At 49.9% G+C, this 23,777-nt stretch overlaps 1 protein-coding gene across 2 annotated transcripts; it reads right to left on the reverse strand.

The window, feature by feature from the left end:
• Positions 1–6,301: 6,301 nt before the first annotated feature.
• On the reverse strand, positions 6,302–23,758 carry MRPL37 (mitochondrial ribosomal protein L37). Of its 2 annotated transcripts, XM_019957407.2 has the most exons (7): positions 23,341–23,756; positions 19,619–19,802; positions 19,416–19,531; positions 13,985–14,170; positions 11,733–11,890; positions 8,248–8,451; positions 6,302–6,514 (listed from the first exon to the last, which is right to left on the reverse strand). In XM_019957407.2, exons 1-7 carry the CDS (start codon positions 23,684–23,686, stop codon positions 6,437–6,439), a joined length of 1,272 nt encoding a protein of 423 aa, XP_019812966.1. In that variant the 5' UTR covers positions 23,687–23,756; the 3' UTR covers positions 6,302–6,436. The 2 variants fall into 2 exon arrangements, with proteins under 2 accessions (XP_019812966.1, XP_019812967.1); XM_019957408.2 differs by lacking the exon at positions 13,985–14,170 and having other exon boundaries at positions 23,341–23,758.
• Between the last annotated feature and the right edge of the window lie 19 nt (positions 23,759–23,777).

Raw genomic sequence — 23,777 nt, forward strand, 5'->3', positions numbered from 1 at the left:
TCATTGGGTGGGAATGCCAGAAACAAAAGACCAGACCAAGCGAGGGGGTGCTGAAAGGTCCATTCTGCCCTGTGCTGGCACTTTGCACTCCCAGGTACCTATGGAGCTCCAGTCCTTGGCATGATGTTACCTGGGCATTCAGCTACCACCTTGGTTCCCTGCCTCCATCTCAGCCTCACTTCTGAGCATTCTTTAACTCTTGGGTCTGTCCGTTCGTGTCTTTATTGAGCACCTGTTACATGCCAGAGGCTATCCTAACACTAGGGAAACAGAGGTGCACAAAACAGATGTGGGAGGCTGGCGATGCCCATCACTGAGGTGAGGCGGGCTGTGGGAAGAGCAGGTGGTGGTGATGCTCCAGGAGATGCTTGTTAGTCTCCAGGTGAAGATGTCAAGTAGGCAAGTCTGGGCCAGACACATTACTTAGGGAGTGGTTTGCATTCAGATGTTCTTGAAAGCCACAAGACTGAGACTGTCTGGAGTGTGAATGGAGAAGGGCCCCAGGCCTGGGCCCTGGGAAATAGAACCAGTGAAGGAGGCAGAGAAATGAGGAGAGTGAGGTGCCCTGGAGACCAAGGGAAGAAACCTGCAGAGAGGAGGGTGCTGCATGCTGCCCAGGCCCCAGTGCACACATCTCGCCTCATTCAGGCCCCATGGACCTCCTGCTTGTCCCTGACCCTCAGCACTTCACGCTCTGATGATGTGGAGTTCCTCTGCCCACTGACTGCTGACCATTTTGTTCCTGCTATTCCCTCATGGTACGCCTTTCCTACTTGCTCTTTAGTGAAAGTCATTCAGTCATGTCCACACCTCTTTGCGACCCCATGGACTATACAGTCCATGGAATTCTCCAGGGAAGAATACTGGAATGGATAGCCATTCCCTTCTCCAGGGGATCATCTTAATCCAGGGATCAAACCCAGGTCTCCCGCATTGCGGGCAGATCCTTTACGAGCTGAGCCACCAGGGAAGCCCAAGAATTCTGGAGTGGGTAGCCTATCCCTTCTCCAACGGATCTTCCTGACCCAGGAATCGAACCGAGGTCTCCTGTGTTGCAGGCTGTTTCTTTATCAGCTGAGCTATCAGGGAAGTCCAGCTCAAACTGGCCTTTCATCAAGGTAGAGGCTTTCTCTGGGCCCCCATGGTGGCTATGCTGTAATGGACCAACATGTGCCTCTGCCATCAGACTGAGAGCTCCTCAAAGCCTGGGATCTGGCCTGAGTGTGTGGTCCCCAATCACGCAGCACAAGGCCTGGCATCCAGTAGGTGCTCAGTGAGTACTCGTGAAGTGGGTGTTTGTTGAGTACAGCACCCCTACACCCCGCCCCCCACTACTGCATGCTGTCACCTGTGGGTAGGTGCTCAGATGTAGGCAAAGAGGTGGCCTTTATGGCTTTAGCAGACCCAGAGGAGGCTGGCTGCTCTGTCACTGCCCACCCACCAACTGGGAGCTCCTGGAGAAACCACTGTGTCTTCCTGTATCTCTGGCTCTTGGCACACGCCTAGCACACAGTAGGCCCTTACAAAGGGAGCTGGATTGTTGGACCCCCTAGAGATCTGTAGTGGGGAACCTCAGCGCTCAGTCCCTGATCCCATCAGCTCAACTGAAGATGAGACATGTATGTTTTGTGGGGGTGAGTAACAAAGCTAAGTAGGGCTATGTTGCTCTCGACAGGCTAGAACCCTGGCCCTGGGCAACAAGCTTACACCCTGGCTAGTTTGGGGGGATGAGCAAATAGGGCTAGGGTATCTGGCATGGCAGAGACAGAATCTCAGGTGGCAATAAACAAAGTAGGGGAGAGTGGGCCTCACTGCACCCTGCCATCCTCAGCCCAGCGGAAGCGCTGGGTCCCCAGGCCCTGCTCTGTCACACAGCCTGGAGCAGGCGGCCGAGGTAAGCTGTGGATTGAGCAATGGGTGAGAGTTCAGTGAGAGGCAGACACAGGGCTATTTGGCTTTGAGGCCTATAATTCTTGGCTTCAAATCTCTACAGGGCAGCCCCCTGGCTAAGAGAATGCAGGATGTGGGGCCCCAGAGGGTAGAGCTGGGGCCCTGGAGTTAAAGCTGCTGGAAGACTTCTGTGGTGTGAACACACAGCAGCCAGAGATGTCAAAGAATGGAAGAAGCTGCATTGAGAGGTAGTAAGTTCCCCATCGCTGGACCGGTGTAAGCCGGCTGGGGGAAGGACAGATGGTATATGTGTTGGATGAGGGTGTGCTGGTTCCTGGGCTCTCAGGTTGAGGGCAGAGCTGAAGATAAACCCCTTCTCAGGAGCTGAACTTGGGTTAGAACTAGCTCACTCTGACCTCTAAGTCACCTCTAAGAGACATCTCTGTAGACTGCAGCTCTGTGACTCAACTTCCATCTGCCAAAGACCACGCCAGACCTAGTTCTGTGAACTTTGCAGAGAAGGGCAGGCTGGGTGGAGTTCTAGTGATGGAGCCGGCGTTCCAGCAGGGCCTCCCCCGCCTCCTGGCTATTCCACAAACACACCAAGCCCACACCCATCTCAGAGCCATCACACGCACTTTCCCGGGCACCTTCCTGGCCTGCCCCCACGGCTGGTTCAGTCTCATATGTCACCTTCTCAAAGAGGCCACACCCATCCCCAGCTGCTGGTGGCTCACGTGTCCCTTCCTGGGTGCTGCCCTGGGCCCCTGGGAACAGCCACACCCAAGGTTTCACCTCCCAGGCTGTGGCCCGTGGCAAACGGCTGATGTGGGACCTCAAGGCCCCATACCTGGCCGCAATTTGGGACTCTGAAAGGCCACCCAGCACCAAAAGCCCTACAGGACCATGGGGCCTCATCTACTCTGCCCGGTCGTGCCCCATTCCCTTGCTCACAGGTCTCTGGGGAGTGTGCCCCAAGAAGCCTCCTGCCACAACCTTCCAAGTCTGTTCCAGGAACGCTTTCCTTCAGATCCTCTGACATACCTTTCTTTCTTCATCATCTTTCCACGTTGGAATGTAAACTTCATGACAGTAGAGACTGTTTTGCTCACTGCTCTCGAACTGGGGCCTTGCTGCATGCCTGACACATACCAGATGCTCCAGGACACCCTGTGGCTGACAGCTATCACCCGGAGTTGAGGAGTGGGGATGGGGATTCTCTGCAGGTTCCCAGACATGTCTGGGGAGAGGGTCCCTAGAACAGTGTGGGCTTCTAGCAGCCAAGCAGGTAGGCCCCACGAGTCGTGATTTGTGGATTTGTCAGAGGGAAGACAGTATGACACACTCAGGTCACATACACACTTTAAGGGACTTTGTCCTGCCGCAAAAGAGGAAGCAGGGAGATGCTGTCTAAAGCCTGAGGTGACCTTGACCTGCTCTTTCAAAGCCTTGGGCCTACTGCTAAGGACAGCCCAGCGAGTCACAGAGCCTCTGGTGAGGACCCGCCCTAGGTCCAGCCTGAGCCAGCCTTGGGAGGGGACAAAACAGCCTAAAGGGCTGCCTGAAGTAATCTCACCTTTTCACGGGGCTTCTGAAAACCTCCAGACCCCTCTACTTCATGCATCCTGGTCAAATGTGGCCTGTTAATCCCCGAGGAGGCAAAGCCTGAAAGGGAGGCAGGTGCTTTATTCCCACTTTGCAGATGAGGAAACTCAGGATCTGAGAGGAAGCTGGGATATAGGAGACTCTGGGAAATGGCATTCCCTAGTCCACTGAAGCCTGCTGGAAGTGAACCGAGGAGCTTTCTCATGGATCCGCAAGACACTTAAATACACGACAAAATGAGAGTACGTTCACATGTGCTCACAGAGTCATCAACAGAATTTTGGTTCCAAACATCTGTTGCTTAAAAGTCCAAGTCCCTATAGTGTGATTTTTATACCAATAATAGGATACCCCCATCCACCTTCCTCCTGCTTCCTTCTTCCAGACTGGGTCTGATTGAGTGAGGCGTCTGTTCTAAGGCCTGAGGCCAAACAGGGCCTGAAGATCACCTCTATTCCTCCGTCCCAGTGTTGAATGAGGAAGGGAAGGTAAGAGGTGGGGAGGCTGAGGCAGGTAGGCATTTGGGATTTGGGGAAGCGGGCACATCTTTGTGGAGGGGGCAGGTGTCATCACATACAAACTTTCTGGCTCTTCACACTACACCACGTGGTGTCTGAGCCTCAACTGCATGGGGAGGATAGAAATGCCAGTCCTGCCAGCCTCACCTCGCAGACTGGCTTTGAGGGGCCTGAAGGGAGACAGCAGTGGGCACCAGCCTCCGCAGCTTAGCTCCAAGGTCCGAGGTGACAGACCAAGGCTAGCCACAGGCTGTCCTCACCCCAGGGGCTGGGATGAGTGCCCAGGCCTGCCCTGCAACCCTGGCCCCTTTCCAGGGCTGTCCTCAAGCCACAAGGTCGCCTGCTGACAGCCCGCCTGCTTGCAGCCTCTGTCCCACACGCTCAAGACCCAGGCAGGCTTGGCCCTCTCGCTTCCCATTCTACCAGCCACCGGGGGGTGGGGTGGTGGTGGTTCTGCCCCCTAACCCTGGCTTCAGGCCACCACCGTCACTCACCCAGGAGTGACCGAAATGGCCTCCAGCTGGACTCTGCACAGTCACCCTGCCAACTTGTCCTCCATTTGCCCATAGAATGTTCTTATAAAAAAAAAATCCCTTTGACTCAGCAATTCTGCTTCGGAATTTATCCAATGGCTGTGCTGGCAGAAGTACTCTAAGATACATGAACAAGGATGCTCACTGCAGCATTATCTGTAATGGCTAACAACTAGAAATACCTTGAATGTCCATCGATAGATATTAATGCCGCTGCTCGGAAGAACAAGGTAGCTCATATGTGCTGATGTGGCAAGATCTGCGATCCCAAGGTATTAGGTGAAGGAAGGAAGGTGTAGAACGGTCTACAGATAGGGTAACACTAGATAACGCACACAGATGCATCCCCATTATACACACACTATGCATACCGAGGTGCCACAGTAAATGACCCCCAGCTGTGGTCACCCCAGGGGAGAACCGGGGCTGCCTCGGGTGGGTGACAACTTGTACCTGGGGAAACCTGAGGTGCCAGCACTCCAGGCCCTTGAGAGCTGGCCCTCCAGCCTCACCCCAACCCTCCCCATCTGCAACCACTCCCTGCTGCTTTGGCATACGTGCTGCCTTCCCAAGTAACCCCTTCGCGTGCATCCACCCCCAGCCCCATCTGTCCTTTTCCTGGTAAACCCTCCTGCTGCCCCTGTCCCCACCCAGCCGAGCCTAAAAGGTACTTTGTAAAGTGCAAGGAGCACAACCTGGGAGCCAGAGACACACGGGGCTGGAAACAGCACCGTCACGTACGCAGCCCACGTGGGCCCCAGGGCTTCCTCCTGTAGCAGGAAGTGTCCCGGCTGCCTGCTCTCAGCAAAGCCACTCAGGAGTCACACTCGGCCCCAACAAAGCCGCCTCACAAGGTCCCTAGGTCCCTCCTGTGTCGGGAGCAGTGTATCCGCTGACTGGTGACGCACCACTGGTGTTCATGGAAAGGCGCAGCACCTCGGCTTCACGGGGGTGCCCACGGAGCTCGGAATCAGCCAAGGCCTCAGGTACAAACCCATCGAGCCCAGTCCCTCTTCCACCTGATGCCACTACTGTCTCTCCCCATGGGGGCCGATCCCCAAGGCCCTCCCAAGCTTCCCCCAGGAACTCTCCACCTCAGAGTTTCCTAAGGGAGTGGACCTAAAATATCAGCTGTGTGACCTTCAGTGATTCCTTACACTACCTGCGCCTCCTCAACGACGGGGCCCAGAAAAGAGCCCGGCACACAGCAGGCACTCTCAACACTTTTCTTGTATGTGGAAACGACACTTAACCTTAAAAGGGTTCTGTGAGGACTGAACAAGATGCTGTGTATAAGCTGTCTGGACCAGCGCAGGGCCTGATGTTACCTGAACAGAGGTCAGCTGAACCAGGGGTGTGCTCAGTCCATTAACCAAGATACTAGCGGGAAATCTACAATGAATATTCTATTCAGATTTCCTGCAGTCACTGTGGAATGTGTCCACAATTTAAATAATTCCCACAGAACCTAGTGACCATTCCAGAGCACCTAATAGGAAGCAAACGTTACATACAAGTAATCTATAGTCTGTAAAACAATGTAAGTCACATTAGCCACAAGTTTTCAGATGATGAAATTGAAACTCAGAGAGAGGAAGATTCTTATGTAAAGTCACAAGATGGGTCACAGACAAAGCTGGGGCAGGTGAGGCTCCAGGGCTGGCCCTTGCAACAGAGGTAGACTCAGGGGCAGGGCCTGTGCGTAGCTCTGGGTGCCCCACCTGAAAGCTCCCCGATAATAAACACAGGCTCCGGTGCACCAGAAGGGCTCTTTTATTATCGGTGAGACCACCAGCCAAAGGAGCGCTGCAGCTTCAGGCACCATCCAGGCTCCAGGATCCTCAGGAAGAGAGGGGCGCAGGCGGCTCCGGCCTTAGAAGAGTCCTTGGCTCACACAGCACCGTGCAAATACAGAGCTAAAAACTTCCTGAATGTCTCTGGCTGGAAACCAGTCGGCCCAACAGGTTCCTGAAAAGAACACAGCCCATTAGGATCTTGCTACTAGGTTTAATGGCAGCAATTAAAACAAAGGTCGGTTTTATGTAAATCCTAAGCGCCTGGATAATAACTGTTTCTTTCTCCTGCGATCAAGGAGTGCTGGGGAGCTGGTGCCAAGCGATGCCAGGCGGGGGCTGGGCTCGGGAGAAGGACATGAGGCATCTCTGCGCCTCCAGGCCAACTTATCTGCCGACCTTGCCCTGGTCCCTAGTGCCCCTCAACTCAACCACCACGAAAAAGTGTTTCGTTTGCTCCTTTTAACTCCCAGGGACAAGAATCCCTCTCTCATCCCACACACACTTATCAGGCACCTTCTCTGTATGAGAGCTGTGCCCAGTGCTGGAAACCCAATAGTAATTTGAATCTGGCTCCCGCCCTCACGGAGCTTCCAGCCAGGGGTGCAAATAGTGGTGACGAAGGGTGACAGGCCTCACCATGAAGCAGGAAAAAGATACTAAGAAAGCAGGAGAGAAAACAACTCACTGACTTCCATACAAGAAGAGAACATGTATGAATGAGCACTAAAGGGCACCTAGAAAGGGCTAAGAAGAAAAAGAGAGGGTGAGGCTGGTGGAGGTGGGCTGGTGAGAGGAAGAGATGGGTAAGGAGGAGCCACGTGACCACACCAGGACAGGCCTGGCACTAAGTCACGCTCATGGAAGGAAAAGGCTGAAAGAAAAGGACCTGAAGCCACAAAGGGGACAGAGAGAGAGGGCAACTAAGAGCAAAGATGCGCAGAAGACGGCTGATGTGGCCGCACAGGCGAGGGACAGAGAACAGGGCCTGGGGCCAGAGAGAAGGCTCACACCAGCAGGCATTTCAAGGGCATAGCAACATCAACTAACATACAGATGATGCTCAAAGACTCAACAACCCTACATTAAGCAAGCCCTGCGTGAGACACAGCTGGTGAGCCACAGACCCAGCACTGTACCCGCGCTGCTCTCTCTCACCCCCCAATCCCGTTCTGTCTTTTACAGGCTTTATCACTGCCTGATACTATGAATCCGTTAAGATACTGTCACTGCCCAGCGCACAGAACACAGGCCTGGTCTCAGCCAGCTGAGCACTGGAGGTGCGGCAGTGAGGGATTCCCTATCCGTGGAGTGAAATGAATGAACGCGTCATTCAGACTCGGCCTTCCAGGAGCTCAGGGCGCAGTTTAACGGAGGAGCAGAACAGTGAATAGACAACCGCAGGACAGCAGTGTGACTGCACCGTGATGGGGGCCCCCAGGCTATGGCGACCTACCCGAGGAACTTAAGCAAGGCTGGGACTGGGATGCTGGTCTTTAGGCTACACCTGGAATGACAAGTAAGGACAACCAGATGCAAGAGAAATGGGGGAGGGCGAGTGAAGAGGGAATGGGGTGTAAGAAGGAAGGCACCTCCTCTATAAAAAGAGCAGCACTTACTAGGATCCTGAGCTGCTCAGGCAACTGGAGACAGAGCCAAGAGGAGAGGGGTGTGGTGGGGGCGCAGAGGGGAGCGTGAAGAGCTGGGCGGGGCTCAGAGTGGAAGGTGCTATTTTAGCTGGCGGGCTGGGCTGAAGCAGCCCTCCAGGCAGACAGAGGTCCTGAACATGAGGTTCCTGAAGCCGGTGCTCCACTCACAAGCACGCCCTCCACCCCAAGCCAGGCTCTCTCTGGGGAGGACGAGCCATGGGCCCGGTCCAGTCACCAAGCCAGAGATGGCTGGACTTACCACAACCACCTTCTTTTTGATCACTGGGAGACACCAGAAGTGCTGATAGAGGAGCTGATCGGAGTCCACCCAGACTAGATTCTTGATGCCCTCCTCGGAGGCCAGATCTGTGGTGTTCAGCTGCAGCACCAGGAACTGGAAGACACGCCCATCGGTGCCCACGCTCTGCACGACTACTGGCTGCTCCAAAACCTTAGGGTCGTTCTGAGAGGAAAAGAGGACAAGTAAATGCAATCAGAAATGGCGAGGTCTAAGAACAGCACAAACCAGGCAATTTCTAGCTCTGGCCTTTTAAATAACCCCCTACCCCACTGAGTGGTTTTCCTACAATGAAAGATGAAAACAGAAGGTGGAGCTAAGGGCACTGTCCAGGGTAGGCCTTCTCGCACATACCCAGCCTGGCTCTCCCTGGGCTCAGACCAATCGTGGCCCCAGCGTACCTGCTCTTCAACTTGAGCACACTAAAGTACTAATTCCTGCCACTGAGAGGCGACTGCCAGGCAAGCTGCTCAGTGAGGGAAGATGAGCTGGGAGGTTAACGACGGGAAACCCCCCCAAACCCATGGTGTAACCTGACGGTGACAATGATGCTTATCAAATGCTGACCTGGAGCGTCAGTGCATCTAATAGACACGATCTCATTCAGTTCTCACTCCATCTGACGGTTGAGGAGACAGACCAGCTGAGGTGGTGACTTGCTGAGGTCACAATGACATGTGACATCGGCACCCACAGGGGCTAGTGCTCAGTCAGACACACCTTCTCTCTGCCTTACTTTATCCCTCAGGGCCGGGCTTCTTGGAACGTCCTAAGCCTGCAGGCAGGCATCTCACCTGGGCTTTGGGCTCTCGAAATGCAACTCAGTGCGTCAGATTCCTGAGTGTCCACTCCAGCTGTGTCAGCCCCAGGCTTTCGCCAGTCGACACGTCTGCTAATTATCTCTTTCAATCAGTGCCACTGGTAACAGTAACATACTAGCAACTATTTACTAAGGGCCTCTCATGTCCTGGGCATCATAGCCGTTTTACAGTCACCTCTAATCTCATAAACCCAGTGGTATATACCCACTTAGGTCTCTTCCCCAGTGGCTCAGCAGTAAAGAATCCGCTGCTCTGCAGGAGCCACAGGAGACGTGTTGGATCCCTGGGTTGGGAAGATCCCCTGGAGGAGAGCACGGCAACCCACTCTAGTACTCTTGCCTGGAAAATTCCATGGACAGAGGAGCCTGGCAGGCTACAGTCCTTGGGGTCGCAGAGAGTCAGACACAACTAAAGCGACTTAGCATGGTACAACACGGCATACACATTTAACAGATGAGGAAACAGATCCAGAGAGGCGGTGTCACTTGCTCAAGGTCATCCAGGACGAGACCCAGGCTGTTAAATCTCTTAGAATCTTACTGTCCTGGTTTACACCTAGTGTCCCATTGTATCTGACAGTAGCACCTGTCACTCTCAACAGTATTCCAGTTTTGATGACAAGTCATATGTTCACCCTACTGAGTCTGCAGGAATCCAGTCTGATGACTACTACCCGCTGGACAAAGATTCAATAGGCAGGCCCCGTGAAGCAAAGCATCCTGGACTCAAAGATGCTGCCTACTGCATTCACCGCTCTACGGCTGAATCCGACATTAGGAATAGCTAATGGCAGACCTCAGTGAGGGCCACACTGGGACTGTTGGCCTTAGAAATACCTGTTCTTAGCTGCATGAGAAATAAATAAAAAGAAAAGTACCTCTAAGTGTTAGCTGAGAATCCTGTATTGACTCTTATCTCCCTCTACAGATCAATAAAGCTGCAGGTAGTACATAAATTTCTCAGCAATTTTACCTTTTACACAGAGGCTCTTCCCATAATTGCTCAACTTCACATCCCCAGGAATAATTTGTACCTGGAGGGGCTGGGGGAGGCCTCCTCTCCTACCCAACTGGGTGGCAATTAGTGACAGCATTGCTACCATGTTCTGCTGGCACAGGAGCAACAATGAGCCTGCAGGCCTGGGACCTGGCATGTGACTCTCTCTGCCTCCCTCTCCTGCCCCCCAGTCAGGAGGCAGCATGTCCCCTGAGGCTGGAGATCAGGGTTCCAATGCCTGCCTCCCTACTCTTTAGCTGTAGGGTCCTGGGCAAGTTACCTGACCTTCCAGAGCCTTCAAAAAATATGTCAGAGAATAGGAATTAAGATAACCTCCCAAGGACTGGAAAGACACAAAAACGTCACATAAAGATGCAACAGTTGCTAATCTCTAGCTGTGTTACCCTGGGGAAGTTACTGGGCCTCTCTGAACCTCAGTTTCTTCATCTGTAAAATGAAGCTACTAGTATCTGCCACAAGGGGGCTGCTGTAAGGATTAAATAATGCGGTAGTTCTCAAATTTTAGTGTTGTGGTTTTCAAACTTGTGCTTGTACCAGCATCACCTGGAGGGCTTGTTAAAACTGACTGCCAGGCTCCACTCCCAGAGCTTCTGATGCAGGATGTCAGGTGGTCTGAGAATTCACATTTCCAGCAAGTCCCTTGATGGTATTCATGCTGCTAACAATCCAGGGTTATATTTTGAGAACCACCGCTATAAGGGAGCCCTAGTTAAATGTTTGGCATGTAGCAGATGCTCAATACAGACAAGGTCCATTCTACTCCCTGTCTCATCAGGCTAACCACACTGTACCAACCCCACCTAGTTCCTAGACCAACGAGGATGAGAAACAGAACATTCGAGTTCACTGCTCCTCCAGGAGGGCGTTGGGTTCTAATCAAGACCTGGGAGCCTGACAGCAGCTCTCAAAAACATTCTTCCCCTCCCACCTTCCAACACACACACAAAACCAGGGTTCTGGTGTCCCAGACCTATGTGGGGACTTCAATACTGCTATTCCCTGCCTGGAGGCCTTTGCTCCCCGGCCAGGCTTTCCTCCAATCGTGGGACGGCATTGTGTAACAACCACTCAGCTTGCGTTCTGTAACATCTAGGTCCCTGAGACCTGCTCTTAGAATCAAGGGGTGACCATTCAGGTGCTATGTTGGGTCTTCAGAACCTGTCCTGAGAGGGCAGGCAGGCCTGGGCCATCCCCTGCCTTCCTGATAAAGCCCTGTGCTCGGGCTCCGTTAGTGCAGTTTAAGGCCATGTGCTGGAGGACATATAACTGAAGCCTCCGGAGTTGAGACCATCTGGTCCCAATCCTCTCTCCACCACTTACTGTGTGTAATGCTGGACAAGCTGCTCATTAGCTTTCCTGGGACTCAGAAGTATAATCTGAAAAATGGGGATCACAAGGAAACCTTGTGGGCCATCGTGATGAGGCATCTTATGTAAAGACAGACACACTGTAGGTCCCCAACAGACGGCAGGGTGAGTGGAAGTGCCTCTCCCTGAAACTCTTCGGTCAAGCCAAAGAATTCCCTCCACACTTCCTTTCCTTTGAGCAGGGTAAGGCAGGAAACCGACACAATGTAAGGCAGCTCGGTGGTCTTCCCCACATACATACCCCATACAGGAGCCGGGCCTGAGCCAGCGCGTTGCCGAAGGCAAACAGGATCATCTTGGCCCGCAGCTGATCTGGCTGAAAGCGGTGTGCTCGTAAGTTGGCTGACTCCAGCAAATACAAGGTGTGGGGACAGGGGTAAGGATAGCCCTCTCGGAATCCTGCAAGACACGTCATCATGTGGAGGGACAGGTTACCTGGCCCACCCAAAGCCTCAGGAAAGTCAGCCCACCTTAGCTTAGTGCCAGACACTACATATTTTGGGTTTGTTTTTTCCTTTAAGATTTTGTTGTTGTTGTGGACTGTTTTTAAAATCTTCATTGAATTTGTTACAACATTGCTTCTGTTTTAGGTTTTGGTTTTTTGGCTAGAAGGCATATGGGATCTTAGCTCTCTGACCAGGGAGAGAACCTGCCTCGGAAGGTGAGGTCCTAACCACTGGACTGCCAGGGAAGTCTCTAATCTGGCCTGCTTTTGAAAACAAAATTTTTACCAGAGCACAACCACACCCACTCATCTACATATCTATTAAATAGCCGTGACAGAGACTATATGTGGCCTACAAAACCTAAAATACCATTTGGTTCTTTATAGAAAATGTTCGCTTACCTGTTCCAGGTAATTCTTGCCGGCTAGCTCTAACCCCACCCCTTTCTCATTCAATCAAGCACACAGATGACAGTGATATTAGAAAGATAACCTGAAACCTATGTGATTACTTTTTTAAAAAGCAAATCACTTGCAAAATACTTCATTATTAGTAACAAACGGGGTCTCATAGAATCCAAGTTCAGCACTCGTCCATCTCAGCCACGATCCTGCCGGGTCACTGTTTCTTCCCTTGCATGGCCGTGGGCAAACTCTCGGAGGCTGGAGGCTTCTACAGTGAAGGACCGGGATTGGCAAAAGTGGACGAAATAGAGGAAGAAAGAGGCTGGGAAAGTGTGGGCTCTGAAAACCCCAGGGGAGGGCATCACTTAAGGGAGACCCGACTCTCCTGTCTGCCTCAGTTCCTCCGCATGTGTGAATACGCATCACTCAGCACTCACTCTTTGCCAATCTCTAAGACAGGTACCAGGGACAGAGCCCACACGGTGCCTGCCACTGCCTTTGAGGAGCTCACCAAGTCTAGAGGGGAGACAGACGGGAAAACTGATCACATCCACGCAGAGGGACATGTCAAGACACGAGGGGAGCCAGGGGGCTGGGTGAGGACAGATCAAAGAGCCCTGACCAGACTGCGAGGCTGTAGAGCATTTCTGGGAAGAAGTGAGTCCGAAGGAAAACCATGACAGATGAGTAGTTATTTAGCTGAAGAGAAAGAGGGGTGAATGGTCAGAGCGCAGGCAGAGGGGAAAAAAAGGTGCCAGAGCACAGTGGTGAGAAAAGGACAGTGAATACAGGGAGCCCGTGGGGGAGGAGACAAAGATGGGGCTGGGGAGGAGACAAAGATGGGGCTGGAGAGAGGGGCAGAGGGCTGATGTGAAGGCCCTTGTGTGATAAGCCAAGGAGTTCAAACTTGATCCGACAGGCAGTGGGGAGATGGGCATGAAGAGCGATGGGATTAAATCCGCATTCTAGACAGTCGACTCTGGAACTGTGAACTAGAGAGACGAGAGAGGAAACAGCCCAGGTCACACTAGCCCATTAAGAGACTGGGGTAACGGGCTGGTGAGAGACACTGGGGACTGACTGAGGCATAGCTGGAAAGGAAGAGAGGCTGAGGAGGAAGACACTGCAGTTCATAATGACTGCGTGGACGGCAGGAGCTGCAGGCCCGTCCAGGCCAACTCCCTAGTTTCTGTCGTGTCTCAGTGGGGAAGTGGTGGTGCTTTGTTCAATGGAGGTGGGATGAATAGCCCGATTAAAGGACTATGAGCTTCCTCCATCCTAGCAGAAGGTTGGCCAGAGTTTACAGGGTGCACACAGAGGGGGTATCTTTCAAGAGAACTATAAATAAAGGAAACATTTGATGCCTGGTCAAAAGCCCCTCAAGCCACCCATTAAAACTGATGCAACAAAATGACTTCTTAGGGGTCAAAAGTAAAGTCACCCTCTGAATCAATCACAATCAGCAGAGTCTTCGTTTCCTTAGGGTTAACAACACCTATCTCACGGGGCTGCTACACGGCTCTGAGGAGAAAATGCACATGAGATCCTAATACATAGAAAGTACTCAATGTTTCCTTTCTCTCGGAAAAAGCCTGTCCCTCATCTGCATGCTGCCTAAAAGTCAAAGGCATTTTGATACTTACCCGTGTCATCATTCACATCATAAATATGGCATTCCTGAAGGCTGATAGTGGGAGATATGGGAGAGAAAGTCTCGAGAACATGATTCTTAGTAGCTTCAACTTCCTCTCGGGAGGCAATGGGAGGCAGAGGATCCTTGGCATTCAGCTGGGCTCCACTGGAACCATGGACCTGAATCAGAGTAGACTCTAAATGGGGAGAAAAGCGGTTAGTCTAACCTGGTTTAAAGCCTTAGCTAGGCAAAGTCAAAAGCTTTCATCCTGCTATGCTCCTCAAGCCTTTTACAGCTTCACTATCTGATCTGCCTCATCAAAGAAAACACAACTTTGGAGATTCATCCTTGTGCTTATCATATAAGCCTCCTTCTCTTCATGTCTGGGTGCCATCCTCTGCCTCTGCTACGCCTTGGAGTAGACAAGTAACATCAGATCCAAAGACTGAGTGGCCAGGCTGAAGTCACAGAAAAAGCACTTAACAGGACTGGAGTTCAATCTAGTGATCTTCATTCTATAGACTAGAAGGGGACATGAAGACAAGACGGTGCAGGAAGGACCTGAGCTCACCTCCCCTCACAAAAACACCGGAACAACTAACTGCAGAACAACTATCATCAAAAAGGATTGGAAGCTACCAAAGAAGACATTCTATTTACCAAGACAAAGACAAGATGGTAGGAGTGTTACATTTGTGACATAATCAAATCCCATACCCACCAAGTGAGTGAGACACAAACTGGAAAATAATTGTATCACAGAGGTTCTCAAGTTCTGAGCCCTACAAAAGGTTCCTCCGCCTGGGGGTCTGGCATCAGGAGGAGGAAGCCCCAGGGCATCTGGCTTTCAAGGCCAGCAGGGCTTGACTGCAGAATCTCAAGAGGGATGGAATAGAAACAAATGCCACTCCTGGAAGGTGGATGCAGGGTCTTCTAAGAGGACCAGGACCCATGGGAAAAAGCACTGAGTTCACAGGATCCTAGGCCAGACCTACTGCTGACCTTAGAGGGTCTCCTGGGGGGGAGGGGGTTGGGGGGCAGGGGCAGCTGTGGTCAGACTGGGGTCAAGGAAACCCATGGTGGAGAGGTACTGGGGAGTACTCATTTGGTGTGAGCTGTCCTGGAGGCTGCCATTTTGATGCCAAGTCCTGGCCCCACCCAACAGCCCATATGGGACCCTCCAGTCAAATAACCACAGAGCAGGAACACAGTCCCACTCATCAGCAGACAGGCTGCTTTAAGTCTCCCTGAGCCCACAGCCACCTCTAAACACACCCCTGGGCACAGCCCTGCCCACCAGAGGACAAGCCCCAGCTCCACCCACCAATGGGCAAGCGCCAGTCCTTCCCACCAGAAAGACTGCACAAGCCTGAAGCCAAGACCAGATACTATAAAACTCAGAGGAAAACATAGGTATTAGGTTGGTCAAAAGGTTTGTTCAGGTTTATTACAGAAAAATCTGAACAAACCTTTTGGCCAACCCAATAGGACACTCTGTCATGAAATGCAATAATACATTTTCCTATCCATTTCCTAATGAAAACAAACCAGAACCTATTCAAACTTAAAAGGTTTTGCACAGCAAAGGAAACCATTACAAAAAAAAAAAAAAAAAAAAGACAACCCACAAAATGGGAGAAAACATTTGCAAACAATGCAACTGACAAGGGATTAATCTCCAAAATATACAAATAGCTCATGCACCTCAATAAAAAAAAAAAAAACAACCCAATCAAAAAATGGGCAGAAGATCTAAATAAACGTTTCTCTGCAGAAGACATACAGATGGCCAGAAAGCACATGAAAAGATACTTAATATCAGAGAGCTCAGTAGGTAAAGAATCTGCCTGCAATGCAGGAGACCTGGGTTTGATTCCTGAGTCAGGAAGATCCCCTGGAGAAGAAAATGGCAACCCACTCCAATATTCTTGCCTGGAAAACCCCATGGACAGAGGAGCCTGGCAGAATACAGTCCATGGGGTCCCAAAAAAGTCAGACATGACTTACTGACCAAACAATCACTAATTATTAGAGAAATGCAAATCAAAACTACTATGAGGTATCACCCCACACCAGTCAGAATGGCCATCATCAAAAAGCCTAAAAACAATAAATGCTGGAGAGTGTGTGGAGAAAAGGGAACCCGCCTACGTTGTTGATGGAAATGTAAGTTGGTACAGCCTCTGTGAAGAATGGTATGCAGGTTCCTTAAAAAATTAAAAATAGAGCTACCATATGATCGAGCAATCCCACTCCTGGGCATATATCCAAAGAAAGCCATACGTTGAAAAGACATATGCACCTGATGTTCACTGCAGCACTATTTACAATAGCCAAGATAAGGGAACAACCTAACTGTCCATCGACCCGGATTCTTTACCACTGAGTCACCAAGGAAGCCCTACAATGGAATGTTACTCGCCATAAAAAAGAATGAAATAATGCCGTTTGCAGCAACACGAATGGACCTAGAGATTATCATACTAGCTGACATCAGAGAAAGACAAGTATCATACGACATCACTTATATGTGGAATCTAAAAAATGAGCTCATTTACAAAATGGAAACAGACTCACAGAGTCAGAAACAAGCGAATGGTTACAGAAGGGGAATGGTGGGGGGAGAGAGAATTAGGCAGTTGGAATTAACATATACACACTGCTATATATGTAAAATAGATAGTCAGCAAGGACCCACTGTAAAAGCATATATGGGGAAAAAGTCTGAAAAGAAAATATGTATACATATAACTAAACCATTTTGTTATACACCTGAAACACAGTATTTTTAAATTAACTATACTTCAATAAATAAATTTAAAAAAAAGATTAGTTAAAAATAAAGCTTTTATCCTAAAAAATAGAAAAGAAAAACCAGAGAACTTTGGTTAAGGTGTTACTCCTGAGTTTCTTGAGAGGGACTGACCAGTGCACTCTTTGACCTGTGTTCTTTCCAATGAACCGAGAGGCCTGGTGATCTCTGTGGGCTCAGAGGCTGCGGGTTCAGATCTTCCCAAGCACCTGCTCTGCACTGGGGACCAGTTTGAACTCCCTTGAACAGAGAGTCCCTCTCAAGGGCTGACAAGGGAGTAAGTGCTCCAACAGTGGGAGACAGCAGAGGTGGGGAAACCGACCTCCTCTGGGAGGCCTGGGAAGCTGCCTGAAACGCCTTCAAACTTGCTTCAGAAAGATGGATAAGAGCAGAGCTTCTCAACTTGGGTGCTGTCCACATTTCAGGTAGTTCTTTGGTGAGGGAGGCTGTGCAATGCACTGTAGGTATCTGTCAGCACCCTGGTCTCTGCCCACTAGATGCCAACAGAACGTTCACTGCCAGCCCCGGCTCTGCTTCAAGTCAGGACAAACAGAAATGTCTCCAAACAAAGCCAAATCTCCCCTAGAGGATTAAACCACCCTTGGTTGAATACTACTGGGTCAGAGTTTGCCAGGCAAAGAAAAGGGAGGAAGGTGTTCCAGTGAAGGAGCCCTAATATGTTCCACGGTCCAGAAGCCTGCTGCTGCGTGGCAGAGCTCAGGGGAAGTCAGCACAGATAACTGGAACACGATACAGTAGGAAGGATGGAGAGAGAAGTACTGAGACTACAGGCTAAGCCGAAAGGCTGCTAAACCCAGGGAAAGGGTTCAACTGACCTCAGTCACTCGGAGTTAAAAAAATGAGCCAGTCAGAAAGCCTCACTTAAGTCAGATGAGCATACTTGCCACAAGGAGACACAGGTGCATGAGGAAGCGAACGCACATCTGCCTAAGCAGCAAGCCTGCCGCTGTGGACGTGAGCAGATCCCCGTCACAGAGGTGCCCACAGGAAGAGGAACGCCATCTAGAAAGCCTCCTGGACAACGGCCTGCTACGGACTCCCCACAGGGGCAAATTTTTCTCTGAAGGTCCTTGAGTTTTCAGAAATACAAATTAAATACTACAATCACAATGTGATGGGAATGGACCAACGCTGCTGATGCTGTATGTCTAAAAACTGGTCTGACCAACAGCACTGTCATTTAATTAACATGTGTCCTCCCTTACTGGCTGTGCAAAAGGGGATACTACATCTGTGGATGGATAAACTCTGACCCACCTGGTAAAACACCTCATACCCACACTTCAGGAACAGTTTTCTCAAGTACTTCCTGTTTCTTCGCATATAATCTGCAAGGAAGATAAATGTGCCTGGACCTCTCGTAACCTTGGGTTTTAGATTCTCCCCACAGAATACTCTACTGTGGTTTCCAATTCAATTCCCTCCACATCCCTTCTCCAGTGACAGCTCCAAATGGGGCAGTTTAATTAGAGGTAATACTTGATAATGGGCCAACAAGCACTCCTCTATTAATGAGGTTCACTAATTTCCTTAGTGGTGCCATTACCTCTGCAAAGCTGACTCTTTGCCAGGAAGTCCATACTCACAGGGGCAAACTGGTGAAGCCTGACCAAGTTGATGTCCTAAAAACCCAAACTGTTCCACAGCTGGTTTCCCTGCTCCAGGGTTCCACCCAGGACAACCCCTGTGTTCGGAACATCCCTACCTAAAACATCTGGGATCTGGTATTGATTCGCCCATCCCTTTAGTCAGCGCTTGTTGTGTGGCACTGTTAGATACTGCGGACAAAGAAGGCACAGTCTCTATCATCAGAAGTTCACAGTTTAGTGGGGCAGATAGAAAAGGTACTAGATAATCACCAAACATAATACAGTATAATGTGTCTCATGACAAAAGTAGGCCTATGGACAAAAGGAGCAGAGAGCTGATCTGTGGATTTGCATGAGATGTGGGCTTGAGCTAAATGATGCGGACAAGGAGAAATTAGTCAAATAAGGAAAATAGAAAAGAACATTCCCTGCAGAACATATAGCACGTGCATACGCAAAGCTTGATGCCCAAAAGCGGCAAGTGGCCAACAGGGGAATGGAGGTGGGGACGGCAGAGAGACATAAGACTAGAAAGACCAGCTGGTGGCTAAAGCCCAGAAGACCTGGATACCACCATAAACTGTTCAGCTATTAGGAGACAATAAAAGATTTGACCCAGGGGAGGGACAGAGAGAACCTGCACTTTAGAAAGATCACTCTAGCAGCTCTGCAGAAAGTGGATCTAGAAAAGGAAAAAAGCATGAGAGTAAGAAGGCTCTTGCAGTAGAATATGAGCTTTGTGAGTGCAGACTGTGTTGTAACTTACGGTCAACATTTAGGCACTTGGAGGCACTCAACTGATATGGTGTGAATTAAGTCTTGGAAAGAAGTGAATAAAAGAAAGAAAGGCTGGGCAAAAACTAATGACACTGAGGATGTGTCTGAGCCACAAATTGGACCATGAAGGATGGCAGTGAGAGTAAGTATGGCAGCAAGGATGGGAATATAAGCTGGAGGTGGGGCTGAGAGTAGAAAGACAAGGGACAGACAGGGTCTTTCTGGTGTACAGGAGGACTAACCTCGTTTCCAGGTGGTGGATAACATGTTCTTTTGGGCACAGATCCGCCTGGCCAGAGAAGGATGCTTGAGAATCTGGGATTTACACAGCTGGATCAGGCTGTCCACAATGACTGGGCTTGGAGAAAAGAAGAGACATTTGGAGGTATAAAGCTGACTCCAAGATTCATCAGTAGGAAATCTTACTGACTTGGGGGAAACTTACCAGTAGGTCTCTCTCTTGGGGATGTCTTCAGTAGAGTGCCAGAGACGAGCATGAGAGATCACATTCAGAACGCGTTCATCTTGGTTCTCTATGTGGTTCCTCGGATTGTCAGCAAGGCTAAGCACTTTCTCAGGAAGGCCTTCTATTAACTTGGTCTTGGTAAGCCAGAGGGCCTGCTTTACACCTTTAGGGTCATCAATCATAAAACACAAACACTAAAAAAAGATGATTCAGGAAAAGATGCTTATGCCTGCCCAGTAGCATTTTGGGGAAAGAGCAGCCTTGAGAGGGAGATGGGATTTGTTCTGACATCTGAGGGGACAGAACTAAAAATAAAGAGCAGAAGCCAGGAGAACCAGATTTCAACTCAGCTCCAGGAATGACCATCTGCTTAAAAACAGTTAACAGTTGATTGACGTAGAGTACTCGCCACAGGAAGAATTCAAACAGCTATTAAAATGCCTGAGATCATGAGACTGAACCTCGCAGGCAAGGGTCGTTTGTATTCTGTCTGTAGGTATAGAGGATTCAGACCCTAGCATACAAGCCTAGATCAATAGATGCCAACCCTCCAAAACCTAGATCCCTTCTATTAACCCATACCCTAGCCCCGAATGGAAAAGCTCATGTCTGCCAAATATACTTCATTCAATAGATATGGGCCAAGCATTAAGCACATGCTGCTTTATCAAGGGAAAGAAGCTTTCAGAAATAAAGGAAATATCTTCTGGATCATGAATAACTTGAGGAGCGCTGAGTTTGGGAGCACCAGATAATTTTTCGCATCTACCTCTGAGATTCTGTAACGAGCCATTTTATAAGCAGAATTTTGTATGAAGAGGCCATATGAACTGTACTGCTATATTTGTCAAAAGAATCCTCAAGATGTTTTTCAATTTATTATACTGGGTCCTCCGAGGCCTTCTGAACTTCTCTTTGGCCTCCATACAAGAAGGGTGAGCTTTACCTGGGTAGAGTACTATTTTGTCTTTTGGACACGGTGAACTACGTTAACTCAAAATGTTTCTCTATATCAGGGGCCAAATTTTTTCTTAAAGGGCCAGACAGTAAATATTTTCAGCTTCTGGATATAGTCTCTGTCATAACTACTCAGCTCTGCCACTCTAGCACAAAAGCAGCCATAGGTAACAAGTAAACAGATGTGCTTGGTTTATAGAAAAAAGCAACAGGCCTGGTCAGCTGACCCCATCTCTGTACCATCTGTTGACTGCCAGCAAGCTGAGAGCCAATACTGGTGCTCCCCTATATAAGTACAACCTCACAGAATGGATTTTTTTGTACTCACCTCACTGTTTCTACGCTCATCTCCTCACCTATTTTTAATTTACTCTGGCTGTACTATAAAATTTCTATAAGATGCCCAAAATGCTTCTCAGGAAAAGGAGTAAGAACAAAGATTTGATCCAGAGTGCTTAGTCTTTAAAAACTAATTTAACCACCCTACTCTCAGCAGGATGGGGCTGCAGTGCCAGGCAAACTCCCTTGCTTCATTTTCCCCAAAACCTACTTCCCTAAAAGAGGAAGAGGCATAGACATAGGGGTCTAAATTCTGCACTGGGTCCACATACCAGTCCTCTAACTCTCAAAGTTAACACTGCGTTCTTTTTAATGACTGTGTCCATCAGTTGGCAGAGCTCTGGTGACTTCTGTGATTGGCAGGCTACTCATTCCAGTTGAAAAAACATCACCTGACTCAGGAACACATCTTCATTTGAAAAACTATGGGATTAAAGCAAACCCAGAACACTTTGAAGGAAAACACCCTCAATTTCTCTTGTGGTGACAAATGAAAGGCATTGAAGCTTTTTACTGTAAGGTTCATTATACATCAGAAACACAAATATTTAGAAATTTAACTTCCTGATTGTGTGGTACAGCAGAAAGAACCCTGGACTGGGGGTCCGGTAACCCAAGTTTTAGTCCCAACCCTGCAACTGTTCCTAGAACTTTAAAATGGATAAAATATTAAGAATTTATGATTCACTAGTATATGAATCAGAGAAGGCAATGGCAACCCACTCCAGTACTCTTGCCTGGAAAATCCCATGGATGGAGGAGCCTGGTGGGCTGCAGTCCATGGGGTCGCTAAGAGTCGGACATGACTGAGCAACTTCACTCTCACTTTTCACTTTCATGCATTGGAGAAGGAAATGGCAACCCACTCCAGTGTTCTTGCCTGGAGGATCCCAGGGATGGGGGAGCCTGGTGGGCTGCCATCTATGGGGTCGCACAGAGTTGGACACGACTGAAGCGACTTAGCAGCAGCAGCAGTATATGAATAATACCATCTACTCTGTGCCAGGAGCTTTATCTACAAGTTGGATGGGATTTCATGACATGGAGGATGAAACTCAAGAGAGATGAAAGGCTTTGTTTCAAGTCTCAAACCTCCTAAGCGATGGGACTGGGAGGGGAACCTTTACATTAAAGCCCAGGATCTCTCCATTACCCCAATCTGCTTCTCTAGCTCTATATCTTATAGAATTTTATTATAGACTTTACAGAACCTCTCTGCATACGGTGAAAGCATAGGGTATGTTTTCAGCCTAGTCAAACAAGTTATCTTTAACTTCTAAAATACATCTAATGCAATTCATCTACATAGTAATGTTACTGGGATCACGCAAGGGTGACAAGTCTTGTGAGGTCCTTCAGAGCACCTTGCGAGGACACTGGAAGTGTTTAAAGGCTGAAAAAAAACAGCTTTCAGTTATCAGGAATGGGTTTGAGCAGCTTAAGAGGCTGGCCAGTTGACTTCTCCCCAAACCTAGGATTTTTTTCTCTGGCTTAGTCCCCAGACCCTGCCAAGTCTCTTTCTTCCCTAATTACTTATTGGAAAATTCTGTTCCCACTTACCTGGACCATTTTATGTTTTCAGGACCTGTCCTAACCCCAGCCTGATTTAGGGACTAAGGAAGAATGAGTTGGAAACAATGGGTAGGAGAACTGAATAGAGACCGTCCTCCATGGGACTCTGGAACATAATTTCTAGTACTAACCCCAGACATACAGATGGTTTTGGCTAAAGTCATTCTGACCTGTCCTTTGTGAGAGTGAAAGGGTGCAGAGGGACTAGATGGTTTTTAGGTCCAGATCTTTTCCCTCAAAACTTCTCAGCTCTGACCTCTGACAAAGGTCACTGATCTGGGAAACCAGGGGTGTAGCCCTGGCTTCACTAGACACCCACAGCGCACCTATGAGCAAATCACTGCCGAATCACTGCCCTCCGTCACAGTTACCAATCCTGTGAAAAGACGCAATAGGCCGGCAGGTTAAGCACTGTTTCTGCCGTCTCTATGCACTATAATCCTCCATCTAATTCTTAAACAGTTACATCTCCAGGGTGCAAAAGTTGGGTCACTGTGAATCACCTGGTCAAAACCACTCATTTCACAGGAGACAGAGGCTCAAGAAGCTTCAGTCACTTACACCAAATCACACACACAGTGAGAGGCAGGGCTAGGCCTAGAAACCACGTCTCTTCACTTGGCCACGAAAACTCTAAAACTCCCTCACACATGCTAGTCTTTACATCCCACTTAATCCTGACAATTCTCAGAAATGAGACTCAATACCGGGCCCATTTCGCAGACGAAGAAACCGAGACCCACAGTTTCAAAGTCTTGCCCAACCCCACAGAACGTCGGGGTTACTGCTGGGTAAAGGAACAAGGTCTGCTCCCGGCCGTCCTGGGACCTCACCCTCGAGGAGGCGGCAACGCTGGTGGAAGATGTAGCAGACCTCATCCTTGTATAGGGGATGCTCCTGCAGCGGGGGCAAGCGGCGGAACTTCGGGTGCGTCCAGCCGGGGTCCCAGGGCGGGAAGACTGGTCGTGCCAGCCCGGGCATAAAGTGCATCTTCCCCGCGAAGGTGATGGGCTCCAGTCCAGGAATCTCATACACCCTGTCCAGGGGAGGAGGCTCCGGCTTTCTCGTGGATCGCACGCCCCACTCGTACGCCCCGCGTCTCGGGACCCCGCAGCCCTCAAGGCCGAGCCCCCAAGGGCGAGCCAGCACCCGCCTCGCTGGCCCCGACGCCAACGCCATGCCAATCTGCTCTCAAGACCTCCACCTGGACGCCGCCATCTTCCCGCCCGCAAGGCCTGCTGGGAACGAAAGGGGCCGACCGACAAGGCTC

This window comes from Bos indicus, chromosome 3 (assembly GCF_029378745.1).
Source record: "Bos indicus isolate NIAB-ARS_2022 breed Sahiwal x Tharparkar chromosome 3, NIAB-ARS_B.indTharparkar_mat_pri_1.0, whole genome shotgun sequence".
Classification (NCBI taxonomy): Eukaryota; Metazoa; Chordata; class Mammalia; order Artiodactyla; family Bovidae; genus Bos; species Bos indicus.